Source organism: Equus asinus, chromosome 6 (assembly GCF_041296235.1).
Source record: "Equus asinus isolate D_3611 breed Donkey chromosome 6, EquAss-T2T_v2, whole genome shotgun sequence".
Lineage (NCBI taxonomy): Eukaryota > Metazoa > Chordata > Mammalia > Perissodactyla > Equidae > Equus > Equus asinus.
In genome coordinates this window covers 82,942,707-82,959,084 of record NC_091795.1, presented here as the reverse complement: position 1 = coordinate 82,959,084, position 16,378 = coordinate 82,942,707, and the positions used below count along the sequence as shown (strand labels likewise).

Genomic DNA, 16,378 nt, shown 5'->3' with positions numbered 1-16,378 from the left:
TTTTAGTATTGTTTTAATTAAAAGACAGGCTTGTAATCCTGCTATTTTATTGAAATCTAACATTTGTTTTTAACTGAAAATTACATTAGGAACATACCATCACTTTAAGTAGAAAAATAGCTGTTAGGAACAAATGTCTTTTATTTTAATTACATTCTTGTGCAAAAAAAAGATGGGATTGTGGGATTTTTACCCATTTCCTTTCAAAATTAAAATTGGCGGGGGGGGGGGGGGTGGGGTGGGGGCTGGCCCGTTGGCGCAGCGGTTAAGTTCGACTGTTCTGCTTTGGCGGCTGGGGTTCACCAGTTCAGATCCCGGGTGTGGACATCGCACCACTTGACAAGCCATGCTGTGGTAGGCATCCTGCACATAAAGTAGAGGAAGATGGGTACGGATGTTAGCTCAGGGCCAGTCTTCCTCAGCAAAAAGAGGAGGATTGGCCACAGGTGTTAGCTCAGGGCTAATCTTCCTCAAAAAATAAAATTGTGGTAGTATATGCAATAAAGTATGGATTTGGGGAATGAAGTGTTTCCAACTACTAAAAATGCATATAAAATGATCTATTTAAAAGTAGATTATCCAAAAAAACTGCAGCTTGAGCTTATGTTTGGTTTCCAAGAAGTTAAATATCTAGCACATGCATAATCCAATTATCCACCATTGGTAGGGCTGCAATCAAGGAAACAGGGTACCCATTTTGTAGATTAGAGAATTGAGGCATATTTCACAATATACACAAGTATCAAATCATTACATTGTATACCTGAAACTAATGTGTCAATTACATTCATTGTCAACCTCAATTTTCAAGAATTGAGGCTTAGAAAATAGAATGACTTGCTTTAGACTGGATAGTGTATACTTGAGGATTATATTTAGCTGTGACACAATCCACAATAATGGTGGCTTACAAAATAAGATTTTATTTATTTCCTGTGCAAAAGTTTGCGGGGAAGCTGTTTAGGGCTGGTAGATCAACTTCATGAAGTCATCAGACTCTTGTGTTGTTAATCTGCCAACCTCAGCATGAGTTAACTAGAGATCTCAGGATAGCTGTGCTGGCATCAGCCATCATCTTTGCATTTCAACCAGTAGGAAGCAGCACACCTCTTTCCTTTAAAAACACAAAAACAAGAAACTTTGTCAAGATGTAATTTACATACCTTAGAATTCACCTGTTTAAAGTGGACAATTCAGTGATTTTTAGTATATTCACAGGATTCTGCAACCATCACCACAATCTAGTTTTAAAACATTTTCATCCCCTCTGAAAGAAACCCTATACCTTAGCGATCATTCTCCACCCTCCGTTCTAGGCAGCTGCAGTTCTACAATCTATGAATTTATTCTGAACATTTCATATAAATAGAATCATACAATATGTGGTCTTTTGTGACTGGTGACTTTCCACTTAATGTTTTCAAGTTTCATCTATGTCATTTTTATTGTCAAATAGTAGTCCCTTGTATGGATGCACCTAGCATGTTTTATTTATCCGTCAGTTGATGGACATTTGGGTTGTTTCCACTTTTTGGCTATTATAAGCAGTATTGCGACGAATATTTGTTTCCAAGTTTTTGTGTGAATGTGTTTTCATTTCTCTAGGGTACATACTTAGGAGTGGAATTCCTGGGTCATATGCTAATTCCATGTTTCACTTTCTGAAGAACTGCCCAAGTTTTCCAAACCATTTCCAAATGCACCAGGTTACATGCCCACCAGCAATGTCTCATTTCTCCACATCCTCCCCAGTGCTTATTATTGTCAGTCTTCTTAATTATAGCCATCCTAATGGAGTGGCATCTTGTGGTTTTGTATTTCTCTAATGACTTGAGCATCTTTTCATGTGCTTATTGTCCATTTGTCTGTCTTTGGAGAAATCTATTGAAATTCTTTGCCCATTTTTAAATTGGGTTGTCTTTCTACTGTTGAGTTGTGAGAGTTATATTCCAATAGAAGTCCTTCTGATTTGCAGATATTTTCTCCCATTCTGTGGGTTGTCTTTTCACTTGTGGGATGGTTTGCTGCACAAAATTTTTCATTTAGATATAGTCCAACTTGTGCTTGTGGTTTCCTGAGAAACAATTGTTTGAAGAGTTTTATAGAAGTTTTAGCCTTTACACTTAGGTCTGTGATGCATTTTCAGTTAAGTTTTGTGTACAGTGTGACCCTCTCCTTCTAGGGAGCTTGCTGGGAAATTGCATGCCCAGTCTGCTTTCATTCACTGGCCAGAACTGTTACTTGGCTATACCCATCATCTCCGTGAGGCTGGAAAGTGTTTCAGGCATCCAACATCAAATTTTGCAGGTTGTAAGCCTATTCAGCCGTAACTTCGTCTAAACAAGTCAATTCTGTTGCTTCGTTTTTCAAATAAGTTTATTTGCCGACTTTCACCCAAGACAGTTTATCGCCGACCGGGGCTGGCGCTCGCTCCCTCGGGGACATGCCCCGAGGAAAACGGTCCTCAGGGACTTCCTGGCCTTTCCCTCCAGCGAATGTGGGCGCTCGGCGTTTTCCCCTTTGGGGAGACCCAGCCGCGCGCTTCGCGGGTCCCCGGTTGCGGAGCGGTGCCCGCGGTCCGGGGGCGCCCTCTGGCCCGCCCTCGCCCGGCCGCGCCCCCGGCCCGGGAGCCGCCCTCTCCGCGCAGCCGGCCGGGCGGGAACTCCGAAGGGCCCGGCCGCGAACTCCGAAGGGCCCGGCCGCAGTCGGAGCTGCTGCGCGCGATGGCGGCGTCCCCCGGAGGGACCCCGGACCCGGCCGTGGAGGCGCCGGCGCCCCAGCCGGGAGCGCACCCCTCGGAGCCCGGCTCGGTGAGCGCCCGGGGGGGCGAGGGGAGCTGGGGCTGAGCCGGGCGGAGAGACGGGCGCTGGGCTCCTGCGCGGGGCCGCGGCCGAGGGGCTGCAGGGCCCTGTCCAGCCGGGGGCAGCGCGGCGGCCTCCTCGGGCCAGCCTTCGAGCTTTTGAACTGCCTGCGCTGAGAGCGGAGGATATTCGCGAGCCCCAGAGAGAATAGGAGGCTGAGTCCTGGACAAGTGAAGGAACGTGCTGGATCCATTCACCTAGTCAGGCAGGACCGGGGCCAGTCTCTGGTCTCCTGAGTCCCCGTCTAGGGCTTTTGGCCACCATACTCCGGGTCTTTCCAAAGGTCTCCTGAACGCTGGGCCGGTAGGACTTCCAGCTGTGCGGGAGGAGGCTGCCCCAGTCTCCAGGCAGGTGGTGTGGGCCTAGCCACCCTCTCAAACCCCGGCATGGTCCAGGCACCAGGGGGACTGTCCCGAGATGTCCTTCCTGGCAACCAGGCCAGGAGTGAGGGTAGAGGGCACGTGGCAACCAGGGGTGATGGGGCTGGGGTGCGTGCCGGCAAGGGTGGCTGTGCTGGCGAGGAGTTAGGACCTCCGAGCTTTCTGCTGATGCGAAAGTCCACCCCGCTCCCAGTGAAGGCGTTCGTTGTCGGTGGCTTCGCTTCACCACCTCAATCCCCTATGTTGACTCAGTGCTTCCTTTCAGGCTCCTCAGAGCAAAGGCTTGTGGCCCACAACAAAGAAACTGAGAAAAGGGGGCTCCCTGGGGACTCGCATTTCCCAGTGAAATTTAGAAATTTGGCGTGAGATTAATGGCAAGAGGGAAAACTAACATTGCCAATGAAGCACCAGCATTTAATTCTCCTAACAGCCCTGAGGTGTATCACCCTTTTTTACAAATGAGGAAGCTGAAACTCAGCTATCTTAAGTACCTTGCCTTGGGTCACACAGCTAGAAATGGCAGCCGCAGAATTTGAAGCCAGGTTTGTCTAATTCTAAAACTTGTACTCAGTTGACAGGTAGGCAAAGATTCCAAGATTGCATCATACACTTCGTTTCAGCTGGAGTTTGTTTTCTATCTTTTGAGTGCCCTCTATGTGCCAGAAGCTTGCTAGGTGTGTTTAAGGGGAAATAAGTATCCCATTATGGGGTTGGAGGAAGGGCTGTCATGTTGGAGTGTGCCTCTTGTTAAAGTTTTCTGGAAGTTGAAATAATGTTCACACAAATGTCAGAAAAGTAGACCACAGCCCACCTCATGTGCGGTTTTCTTCTGTGGGTAGGAAGAGTGTGCAAAGGATGTGATAAACCCATATCTGGAAAGACCTTCCCTTCAAAAGAGCCCGTTTGGGGTGTCCTGCAAGATACCAAAGTGGGTGAGGCCAGAGTTGTCTCCACTCCCCCCCTACTCCTGAGCGAAGGATGAGAAGGAAGGAGTCCCAGCATCTTTTGAAGAAATAGCACTTTACCCAGTGTCTTCATGGCATTTATTCCTTCAATAAATATATATTGAGCATCTGCTCTGTGCCAAGCATTGTTCTAGGTACTGGGGACACAGTGGTGAATAAAAGCTATGGTTCATGCTCTCAGAGAGCTTATATTCTGGTGGAGAGAGGCAGGAAATAAATGAGAACATAGCAGGTAGTAAGTACAATTGAGAGAGGGACTTGGGTGGTCAGGGAAGGCCTCTTGGAGGAGATGACATTTAGGTGTAGACCTGAATGACAAGGAGTCAGCTCTGCAAAGACCTGGAGAAAGAACCTTCCAGACAGAAGGAACAGGAAATGCAAAGGCTCTGAGGCAGAGACAGTCATGGTCATTTGGAGGAATAGGAAGCAGGCTACCATGGTTGAGGAGAACTGTCTGAAGTGAGGTAGAAAAGAGAGTGGGGAGCGATTGGGTGGGCTCCCGTAGGCTCTATGGTAAGGGTTTGAGTGTTATTCAAACTGTAATGGTAAGTTGTTGGAGAGTTTTAAGCAGAGAGGAGACACGGTCTGACTTATGTTAGGAAAAGATTGCTTTGGCTGCTGGACAGAGAGTCGAGAGGAGGGAACGAGAGCAGAAGCAGGGAAGCCACTTCGGAGGCTCTCACTGATGGAGGATTGGGACGAGGACTCATGGGTGGCCCCCAGGCTTGTGGCCTGAGCTCCTGAGTGGACCCAGGGCCATTTATGCACTGGGGACAACAGGGTTAGAAGCTGGTTTAGACAATGGGAAGGAAGTCGGGAGCTGTGTTTTGGCCATGCTAAGCTGAAATGCCTGTTAGGCAACCATGTGGGGCTGTGAGTGGGCAGTCGAATATTCCAGTCTGGAGTTGGCTGAATAGCTTAGGCCTTGTGATATATCTACATTTGGGGGTCAGCGACATTGGTTCATTTCATTGGTGGGCTGGTAAACAGTCTCTCTAGGGAAGAAAGAAAGAACAAAAGCTCTGATTTGTGATGTTTGCTGATTTCAGTGGTGTAAATACTCTTACCATGCCTGATTTCAGGCTGCCAGCAGTTCAACAGCTGGCTTGCAAAAGTCCTGCGTGTTTAACGGTCAGCTCCCAGAGGCCTCGCCTCATTTGCTCATCTAATCAAGCCTGCGAAGTTGGAGGGACTATTCCATTTGACGGCTTAGAGAGAAAAAGTGATTTATTCAAGGTCACACAGGGAGTTAGTGGCAAAGAAAGGGCCCAAGCCCCCATCTCCTGATGCCCAGTTGGCCCTGGCTTGCTGGCTCAGAAAATAGAATACTGCAGCAGGAAGCACTGAGGGCACAAGATAAGGAAGAACTTCCCCTAGAAACATTTAGAGGTCATGGTTTAGATTTTTTTTTCCTTTTTTGTCTCACTTCCCTTTAAGACGATTGGGGCAAATTAGGACTGAGAGGTCGCTAGAAAAGCCCTCAAGACATAGGGATCTCAGGATGCTTATGGAAGTGAGGGGATGGGGAGCTGTCGTGTATTTGTCGGGTGAGGGCTTAACTCCCGTGTCTCCCCCAGGACAGCAGAGCTGGTCGCCTCTCATTCTGTACAAAACTGTGCTATGGCCTTGGCGGGGTCCCCAACCAGGTGGCCTCCAGCGCCACAGCCTTTTACCTGCAGCTCTTCCTGCTGGATGTGGCACAGGTGAGTGTGGGCAGCAGCCCAGGATGCCCATTCCCATCTTCCTTGGTGTCTGGTCCTTCCACCCCACCATCCTTGATAGATAGCACGTCTGACTTAAGCCTGACAAAAAGCCAAATGGTATTGAGGGCAACCTCCTCAAGGATGTTTTTTACAGGCTGTTTGTAGTGGAAAAACAGGAAACAATAGAGAAGCAGTTGGATAATAACTTGTGCTGCATCCATATAATGGACTATTATGTAGCCATTCAGAAGAATGGGTGAGAGCTGTACCAGTTGACTTGGAGGGGTTTCCACGATGCACTATCAAGAGAGAAAAGTTAGTTTTAGAGAAGAGTATATAAAATGATCCCATTTCAGCAAATCAAAGACATGCCCCAAATATGTATGTGCATGACTGTATGTGTGTATGTGTCTGTCCATGATTAGAAATGAGCATGGAGAAAATTACAGAAGGATATATACCAGGCTGTTAATGCCGGCTGTAGGAGGGAATAGTGGAGGATAGAGGATAAGCAAAAAATAATTTTTTAATAAGGTATTCGTGACCTTTTACAATGACACCGATATGGTTACATTTATGTAAAATTATAAATTGCCCATAAACGCATGAAAGGATTGTCAGAACACCTCTTACAGTTGTCTCAGGATGACGGGATTGTGCATGGGCTTTGCTCGATATTTTCCGTACTGTTTGAGTGTTTTCATAATGAGTGCATCATTTATGTCATCAGAAAAATCAATAAAACATTTTCATTGTGAAACAAAACGTCTCCCTCTGACCGTCAGCCTAGGTGCGTCCTTCTTGCACTGAGCCCCCCCGCATGAGGGTCCCTCAAGTCTTCTCCAAGAGTGACAGGGCTTGAGTGACAGTGGGACTGTGCCCGTGTGCCCCGTCAGCTCCCTCCCCCGCCCCTTCTTCACTGGTTCAGATGTGCCCTGAGAGCCTTCTGGATGAGTGTCCCTGGGAGGAGGCCCCTAGACCTTTACCCTGTGGCTCTGCACCCAGCCAACTTTCCAGATCTCTCTCCTGAGGGGCAAGCAGGCCTGGACTCTGACTCTGCCAGGCCTTGGCTTTCCCCTTCCCTGTCCCTTTCAGATCCCTGCTGCCCAGGTGTCACTTCTCCTGTTTGGAGGGAAGGTGTCTGGGGCAGCTGCTGACCCCGTGGCTGGGTTCTTCATCAACAGAAGCAGGAGGACAGGGTCTGGACGACTCATGCCCTGGTGAGCAGCCCCACGGTCCTTAGGATCCTATTCTGACACCCACCCCTGGCCTGAGGTCACTGTGTTTGTCACAGCCCTGCTTCTTAGTGGAAAACCCTTGGATGGTCAGGGGACAAGAGTGGACAGTAGGGGACTGGGAAGGGGACTAGGTCAGACTAAGTCAGGCAGCAGTTCAGAGACATTCTTGGGGATTCTCCCTCCCCAGATGGCACAGGGCTGGACAAAGCCTCCAAGACTCCTAGGCCTGGCCAGGGACGTAAGTGTGACCGGGGTGGGCTGGAGGGCTTGCAGGGTCTCACAGAGGAGAAACCACTTGCTTGTGCTCCAGGGTCCTTGATACAGGGAATGGCACCACTGAACACCCGAGGGCCTCAGCCAGTCTCCTGCAATGAATGGCCCCCACCCCACCCTCAGCTACCTCCACATCCCGTCAGTCACTTCTTCCCCTCCATGGCTCCTGCCCTGCCAGCCCCAGCCCAGGGCTTCTCCAGGGGCAGAGGGCTTACGCCCAGAGGGCTGAGGTTGCTCCAGGCCCCCTTTTCATCCCCATCCTGGTGCTGGGGGAGCTCCACCTCCTCTGCGCTTCCACAGGGTCCTGGGCTGCGTGCCCTTCATCGCCTTGGCCTACTTCTTCCTGTGGTTCCTGCCCCCCTTCACCAGTCTTCGAGGCCTCTGGTACACGACCTTCTACTGCCTGTTCCAGGCCCTGGCCACGGTAAGCAGGTGGGCCCCCCTTCCTGGGTCTGGACTCCTGGAACCCCACTGTTGTCCAGTGGCCACTCTGCAGTGTGTGTGTGTGGCAATGGTAGGTGTCCTGGAGGAGCCCACTGACCACACCTGCTCGCCAGTGCCTGGCAATCTACCATTCGCTCCTCTCACCCCCTGGTCTCTGGGCTGGGTACCCCTCAACTCCTAGCTCCGGGCTTGAGGGGATCAGAGGGATGTGCCAGCCTGGCGCGGTGCCAGGGTGGGGACAGGAAGGCTGCGGGCCTTAGCCTCTGGAAGCCGCAGGGCCCTGGGGGCGTTCCGGGCGGAGGGAGCCATCCTAAGCCCCGCCCGGGCGCCCCAGTTCTTCCAGGTGCCCTACACGGCGCTGACCATGCTCCTGACCCCCAGCCCGAGGGAGCGGGACTCGGCCACCGCGTACCGTGAGTGCCGGCGGGCGGCGGGCGGGCGGCGGCTGCCGGGGCCGCATGCTGCTCATCGTGCTCCCTTCTGCCCCAGGGATGACCATGGAGATGGCGGGGACGCTGATGGGAGCCGCTGTCCACGGACTCATCGTGTCGGGTGCCCACGGACCTCACAGGTGCGAGGACGCCGCGCTCCCCGGGCCGGGGGCCATCTCCCCCGACGCGGTGAGTGCCCTGCGGCCCTGACCCGCCAGGACCCCCTCTTCTGGGGCCTCCTCCCCAGGTCTCCTCGCCGTCGTTTGGGGGCGCAGCTCTGCGCTCTGCGCCTCTCATTCCTTCCCTGCTCCTCCCGCTGAGCCGAGGTCCCCACGTCCTCCCTCCAACCCTGCTCCTCCGCCTGGGTGCTTTCTAAACCTGAGTAAAGCAGCGGGTCACAGGCCCTCTGCAGGGAGCAGGCGGCCTCCAGAGAAGGGACGGGGCTGAGGAAGGGCCGCAGGCAGGGGCAGGGGACCGGGCAGCGGGAGGGTCTGGTGTCCTTGCGGAGCTCTGGGTAAAGCCCCTCCTATGACCTGTCCTACCCAGCCCTGAACAGGCGCCCCTCACCCCCAGTGTGAGAGAGAAGGGAAGTCTGGAGCAGCACCCCTTTCTCTCCCCTCAAAGCAGATGCCTCTTCAGCAGTTAGGGGGACATGCGTCTGTTTCATCCACCAAATTCATCTTCTATTTTCCCCCCTTTTCCTTGAGCAAATGACATCACTGTCCCCCAGAACACTAGGAGGCATCTTTTCTTCCTCCCTTTCTCTCAACCCTCCACTCCAACCTATTACCAAATCCTGTCCATGTTTTAGGCCAAATATCTTCTGGAGTCAGTGCACTGCTCTGCATGGTACTGCCACATCTGGGCCTCTGCCCCCATCTTCTCTCCTGCTGCCCCAGCTACTGCATCTGCCCCCTACGTAGTGGCCCTGCCTCCAGCCATTCCCCCAGCACAGTCAAGGTGACACCGTACAGGAGTTCCAACATGGGCGGCCCTCACCTTCAGACCCGGCACAGGCTGCCCCTCCCTAGGCTTGGAATTTTGAGCCTGTCCTCAGTGTTCTCTGCACCCTTCTGTGTTGGCATTCTTGTTTCTTTACTAGTTTCTAAATTAATAAATATCTCAGATTTGCGAAAAGGTATAGAGCTGTGGTTCTCAAAGTGTGGTCCTGGGACCAGTAGCATCTGCATCAGCTGGGAACTTGTCAGGAATGCAAATTCTTAGGCCCCACCCCAGACCTACCAATTCACAAATTCTGGGGATGGGGCCCAGCAATATGTATTTGAACCCCCTCCAACATTTGAACATTTGAATCCCTCCAGGGGATTCTAACCCCCACCAACATTTGAGAATCAATGGTATGAGAATAATACCACCAATACCCATGGCCCACCACCCACTTAAGAAAACATTACAGTGAAGTCCTGTGTACCTATCCCCAGACCCGTCTGCAGGGCCAGCTACAGGCTTTGCCCGTGTCCAGTGCAAAATGAAAATGCAGGGCCCCAGAGAGAGTGGGGAAGTCAGTGTCCCCTTCCCATGGCCCACGGCCCCAACCCAGAGATTGCCTGGGTCGCAGTGGGTGAGAGCCCCCCCCGGTTGCCCTCAGAACCCATCGCGTGCTGCCAGCCTGGGGCCCCCGCTGGCCTTGCCCTCCTGGACCCACCCTCTCTGTGCCCGTGGCCAGGTCCCACTCATGCCTCTACAAACCCCCTCCTCAAAGCTACCGGGTCACTCTGGGTGAGGGTGGGATGGAGGGCGGTGGCCTTGGGTTGGGGACGGGTAGGCCTGGTGTACAGAGAAGGGGGGAGCAGGAGGTGAGAAGCTACTCCGAGGAGGCAGAGCCTTGTGTGAGCCAAGGTATGAAGTGTTCAGGTGCCTCTTGGTGGCTCCAGCTCTGTTTTCCCATTGACTTGACTTAAAAAACACAAATTCAAAGATAAAATCATCAAAATTTCAAGACAGAGACAGCAGAGCATTAAGCTCCAAATGCAGGGCACTTCTGAACGTGGGGCCCTGTGCCACTGTGGGGGACGCACCCCGGTGAAGCCCTGCCCATCTCCCTCTTCCTCCCCTCCCCAGAGGAAGCCTCTGTCCTGAAGTGGGGGACTGTTACTCCTATGCGTGTCTTTGTGTGGGTTTTATTACATGTGTCTCTTCCCCTGAAGGATAGACAGCACTGCTTCTGTTTAGACGTTTCTCTGTGTCGTCGTCACACTGTGCCATAACTGTCTGCTCATGGATCTGTCTTCCTCTCGCACTCAGAGCCCCTTCTTGTGGATGCACAGGGGTCAATTGTTCATCATTGAACCTCAGGGTCTGGCATGCAGAAGTCAGCAGCAGCGAATGTTTGCTTAAAAAAATGAGAGGGAGAGAGAGAGAGAGAGAGCCTAGACCCCTTGAGGGTGGCAGGGATGTGTGCAGGAGGCACAGGGTCCGCGGAAGGACCAGGTTGGGCTCTTAGATCCACCTCTCCTGCTGGGTGATTGAGAGGAGGGGCACCCAGCATCCCTGGGGGTGGGCCGAGGGTCCCTCTGCTTGCATTGAGAGGTACTCCTGCCCTGCCCCTGGGTGTCCCCACCTCCATGGGTTGGAGACATCACCCCCACCCCAGTTCTGTCCTGTCCCACAGACTCGTCTCTACTCCATTGCAGCCGCGGTGGTTGCTGTGACCTACCCTGTGTGCAGTGGTTTGCTCTACCTAGGGGTGAAGGAACAAGCAGGTAGGGGGTTGCGGTCAGAGTGTGGGAAGCAGAAGCTGGGGGCGGGGTTCCCCTTGGGCCTGGGCTTTGGTTTTGAACTCTGCCAAGCCAAGATGCCACCCTCCTGTGTTGCAGACCCCTCTGCCCCAGCCTCCAGCCAGGGCCTGAGCTTCCTGGCTGGGCTGGGCCTCACTGTCCGGCACCCGCCCTACCTGAAGCTGGTGATCTCTTTCCTGTTCATCTCAGCAGCTGTCCAGGTACCTCTGGCCAGGCCATCCCCAATGGCTTAGCTCCAGCCATATTGACCCTGAGTAGGTTCAGGTTCAGTCTGTGGGCCCCACCGCACCCCAGTTAGGCTGGAGTTTTAATAGGGAGAAACCAGTGCCTGGCACGTGGCCCGGAGAGGCTGGTGCTAGGGGGAGAGAAACCTAGACAGAGCTTGTGGAATTGGGGAGTGTCAGGGCCCAGGCTAGGAAGCTGACAGTGTCTAGGGTGGAAAGTCCACCCCACATCCTAGCTGTGCAAGGGGAGGGTGGACTGGGAATGGTGTATACCTGTGTCAGGGATAAGTGTCCTTGGTGGGGGAGGGGACTGCATAATGGCAACAGCAACTGGAATTTGAAGTCCCAAAGGGGAGGCCAGACTTGAGACCTAGGCCTTGCCCTGGACTTCCAAGTTCCTGCCACTCCCTGTGCATGCCCACTTCCTGTCTGCCTCCTCAGGTGGAGCAGAACTACCTGGTCTTGTTCTGTACACACGCCTCCCGGCTACATGACCACATCCAGGGCCTGGTGCTGACCATCCTGGTGAGAGGGCCTGGGGTGGCACAGGCAAGGTCACTCGGGGGCCTGAGTTGGGGACATGTGTGGTCCTTGACATGACATGTGTGGCTAGAGTTCTGATGGTCAACATTCTGGACTCTGCTGTGGAATTGGGGTGGAATTGGGCCAGGGTCATAAAGTTCATAGCCACTGGTTCCAACCGGGGGGCAAGATCAAGGTAGGGCGTCCCACCTAAAAGCCAGGGCTTTGAGAACCTGGGTGAAGGCGCTGGCAGACAGCCTGGCTGAGGATTCCTCTGCTCGCAGGTCTCGGCTGTGCTGAGCACCCCACTGTGGGAGTGGGTTCTACAGCGATTTGGGAAGAGGATGTCAGCCTTCGGGGTCTGTGTAAGTGAGGCAGGAAGCAAGGCCTGAGGTGGCTGCTGGGGAGGTGGCAGGGAGGTGACCTCGGAGCCTGAGCCTTCTGGGAGCCAGCAGGGGTGGATCTGTATTCACTTGTGTCTTCAGTGCCTAGTATAGGACCAGGCATGGAGGGGTGGGGGTGTCATTGGTAAAGACCAGTGAGTGTGTGAATGAAAGAGCAGGCGTGGGGGCAGGTGGAAGGAGCAACTGGTGTGTCTGTCTCCCCAGGTGATGGTGCCTTTTGCAATCCTGTTGGCTGCGGTACCCACAGCACCCGTGGCATACGTTGTGGCCTTTGGATCTGGCGTGAGCATTGCTGTATCCTTGCTGCTACCCTGGTAAGCTGGGTGAGGGGAAGGGGGTATGGGAGCTTCACGTCCTTCCTGATGGGTATGCCCTCTTTCACATCAACCTGTTGTCTCAGAGCCCTGTGCCCAGCCTGTGTTGGGGAGGGGAGCTCCCAAATGCAGATGGAGGCCACTAGCTCCATCCATGTAGCCCTCCTAAAAGAGCACCGGATGGCAAGAATGGTGGATAGCAGTGTGTGATGGGGAGCGTTCAAGCACACATATTGGCTTTATGCGGGCCAGTCCTGGTCCTGGACAGCAGGGACCCAGGGATGAATCTGATTTGGTCTCTGTCCTCAGAAAGTTCACAGGCTGGTGGCTATCAAGGGGATAAAGGGATAATTCTGCAGGCCCCGCCCCCAGGTCCATGCTTCCAGATGTAGTGGATGACTTCCAGCGGCAGCATCAGCCCGGCCCAGGCCTGGAGACCATCTTCTACTCATCCTATGTCTTCTTCACCAAGCTTTCAGGCGCAAGTGCCCTAGGCATCTCCACTCTCAGTCTGGAGTGAGTCCCAGAGCTGGCTGTACCAGAGGCACAAAAGACTAATGGAGTGGGAAGAAGAGGGCAGAATCCTCCACCCGAGCTAGCCAGGGGCCACCCATGAGTTTAGGATCCAAGCTCTGCTCTTTGGAGAGTGTGGTGGAACCACCTGCCCCAGGTTTCTCTGTGCACGTGACTGAGAGGGGCCTTTCTTGGAGGCTGTACCCATTCTGAAACCTCAGCTCCCCACATTCTCAGTTCTCTCTGAATTCCTCCCTGGCCAGCCATTCCCTCAAAACTCTCTTCCACCATAGTTAGGCTGATGTGGCCAGGAAATGAATCCAAGGTTCAGGGTAGTGTGGGAATGGGGGATCCGGGACCCCTCCCCCAGGAAGCCGTGCTCGGTCGGATCTGAGCTGGATGCATGGGTTGGTGTTTCTCCAGGTTTGCGGGGTATGAGGCAGGAGCCTGCCAGCAGGCAGAGCAGGTGGTGGTGACCCTCAAGGTCCTCATCGGTGCTGTGCCCACCTGCATGATCCTCATTGGTCTCTGCATCCTCATGGTCGGCCCCACTCTAAAAGTGCCAAGCCAGGACACCTCTCGCCAGCTGCACTTTCAGAGGTGGGCACCCCTTGCACAAAGGTACACACAGCAGGGCCACCAACACCCAGGGAGGCACACCGACGTGCACTGCTGTGGGGTTGACTAAGCAGTGGCAGGTCTCCCTGTGCTGTTTACACAGTTGAACTGTTCTGCCTTTGGAGGCTCTTTCCTTAGCTTCAGTGATGCCATCTTCTCCTGGATTTTCTTCTACTACTCTGGCTGACGCTGCCCAGTCTCCTTCCTTCGATTACCTGTTGAGTAGTGATGTGGGAGGGCTTCCTTCTTGACCCGTTCCTTTTGCTCTCCATAACCCCAGGATCCTCATCTATTTGCTTGACCTCGAACACTCTGTGCCTGGTGACTTTGGAAGCTGCCCCTCCCCGCCAGACTTTCTTCAAGTTCCAGATCTATAGGTCTGGCTCGCATATGGACATCTCCACCTGATGTCCCACAAGCATGGCAGACAATCTTAATGAGCCACAAACTGAACTCATCTTCTTCCCTCAATCGGCTCCTCCCCGTGTCCTGTCTCAGTGAATGGCACTATCCTCCAGCCTGGGAGCCGAAACCTGGGGGTCGTCTTCCACCCTTCCCCCAACAGGCTGCCCTGAGCAGCTCTCTGGACCTTGTCCTTCCCCCTTCTGGAGTATGGATCTCACTGCATGGGGACGATCTGCTCACTGACTGGCTTTCCCAGGAGACTGTGGGGACTCTGAAGGCTGGGGCTGTGTTTTATTCATTTTTGTGCCCCAAAAGCCCAGCATAGAGCCGAGGCCAAGCAGGTCCTGCAGTAACAACGTCTGGTGCCGCAGACTTTCATGAGCACGTGCCCACATTTTTGCAGATGCTCACGCACTTAGAGATACAAGCACATTACATACAGAGGACCACAGGGTAGACAGGAAGTGGCATCATCCTGGTCCCTCACTGTTCAGTGTGAATGGCCTCAGACTCCAGCCAAGTAACACTGAGATCCTTCATTACCCTCGGGGAATGACACACGGCTGGGGAAGTGCCTGATGGGTCCTGGAGAAACAGGGGTGTGGCTTTATTCACAGGTTGTAAGGGGAAGAGTTGCTAGGAAGACAAGGAACAGCCACTGACACTTCCATGGTCTGTGGCAGGACAGAGACCCCACTCCATGCTCATCCTTCTCTTCGACTTCTTCCCCTCCTACAGGAGTACCAGCTACAGCCTTGCTTGAAGTTTGAGACTTCTGTGAGCCGGAGCAGCAGGAGCCAGCATCTTCTGGGCTCGAAGGCCCCCTCCTTCTCGGCCCTTTAGCACCTCTGCTTTGCAGTTTACACGTGCCCATCTTTTTCCCTGGGATATGGAGTCTTCAGTGACATCTCCTGAAGGGACTGGCCTGGGCTCCAGGACCCCCATCTGTCATTTCTTGCCTGTTGCCCACAGACCATCTCAGATAGGCCTGTGCCCCCGACTACCCAGCTCCAGGCAACCTTTGACCTGTTGGGAAAGTGTCCCAGCAGCAACTATTCCTGGAAAAACGAAGCCCCTACCAGCCTGGCCTGCGGACTTCCTGTGGGAGCACCGGCCCCGACAACCTGCTCACCTGACAGGCTCGACACACGGAGCTCTTGTTTCTCCTGATGCTGCAGTGGACATCTGAGAGAGAGGCTGACAGATGCCACGTGAACGAGCGGAGTGGGGACACATGGACCTGCTGCGGGTGTCCAGTTAGGAGAGACACAGACAGATGGACCCCAGAGGGAGCGAATGGGACAGCCGTGGGAGTGGGAAGACCGAGTGGGGTATGAGAGGCATCTCCTAAGCCTTCCCCTTCTTAAGTTGATGACATTCTATTTCTAGAAGTGGACACAGACTACTTGTGGATATCGAGCCACCAAAGATCAATCATTTTTATGAACAAAAGTTATTTTTGTGGAAATATTTTTCTCAAATTTTATTTTATAAAAGCATAGGAAGCACAGTTTTCTAGAGGCCGTGTGAGAGGCGGGTTCCTTTTTTCCTTTGGAAGAGACCAAAAGTTGAGACTCTAGCATGGTGCAGGGCAGCGGGCCACGGCGGCTCACGTGGGTCCCAGCCTGCGGAGGAGCCGGGGAACCCGTGGGGGCCCTGATGCCCCAACAACTTGTCCTAGAGGAGCCCGGACACCTAAAGGGGGGCCAGGAGGTGCAGACCTGCCCCCTGCATTTCTCCCTGGCTCCCAGTTCTGCCTCTTCCATGGGGTCCGCTGTCCTGAGCCCAGCGCCTAGGGCTAGGTCCCCTTCCACTTCCTCTGAAGACTTCTGGCTGCCTCTTAGGTGCAGGACTCACACTCGGACAGGCTCTGCTCTGTCAGGGACTTCGACTTTTACCGTTATATCCTCAGAGCCCAGAAGTAAATGTTCAATGTGAATAAACGTTTGCTGAACGAGCAAGTGTATGTTCATATTGCCCTCATCGTAAAACAAACAAAACAGCCTTTCCTTGTTCTTTTAGCTTTCTCTTCTCCCCCACCAGCTGCCACCATAGCCTCGTCTCCTTGCGCTCACCTGCCTTTCCTTCCTTAACCCAGTAAACCTGGCCTCTTCCTCCCCATGGAGGAGGCGGTGTGGCCTGGCAAGGTGAACTCCAGCATCGGAAAAAGGGAGATTGGAGTTTGTATGTTGCTTTCATTTTTTTTTTTTTTTTTTTAAAGATTTGATTTTTCCTTTTTCTCCCAAAGCCCTCCAGTACATAGTTGTGTATTTTTGGTTGTGGGTCCTTCTAGTTGTAGCATATGGGACACTGCCTCAGCATGG

General features: G+C 53.2%; 1 protein-coding gene across 1 annotated transcript; it reads left to right on the top strand.

The window, feature by feature from the left end:
• The first annotated feature begins 2,472 nt into the window (after positions 1-2,472).
• On the top strand, positions 2,473-16,013 carry MFSD2B (MFSD2 lysolipid transporter B, sphingolipid). Its single transcript, XM_014866420.3, has 14 exons — positions 2,473-2,810; positions 5,784-5,909; positions 7,005-7,129; positions 7,721-7,844; positions 8,199-8,277; positions 8,354-8,484; positions 10,928-11,018; positions 11,133-11,254; positions 11,720-11,803; positions 12,085-12,165; positions 12,409-12,518; positions 12,891-13,034; positions 13,455-13,631; positions 14,793-16,013. Exons 1-14 carry the CDS (start codon positions 2,496-2,498, stop codon positions 14,815-14,817), a joined length of 1,734 nt encoding a protein of 577 aa, XP_014721906.2. The 5' UTR covers positions 2,473-2,495; the 3' UTR covers positions 14,818-16,013.
• Positions 16,014-16,378: the final 365 nt, after the last annotated feature.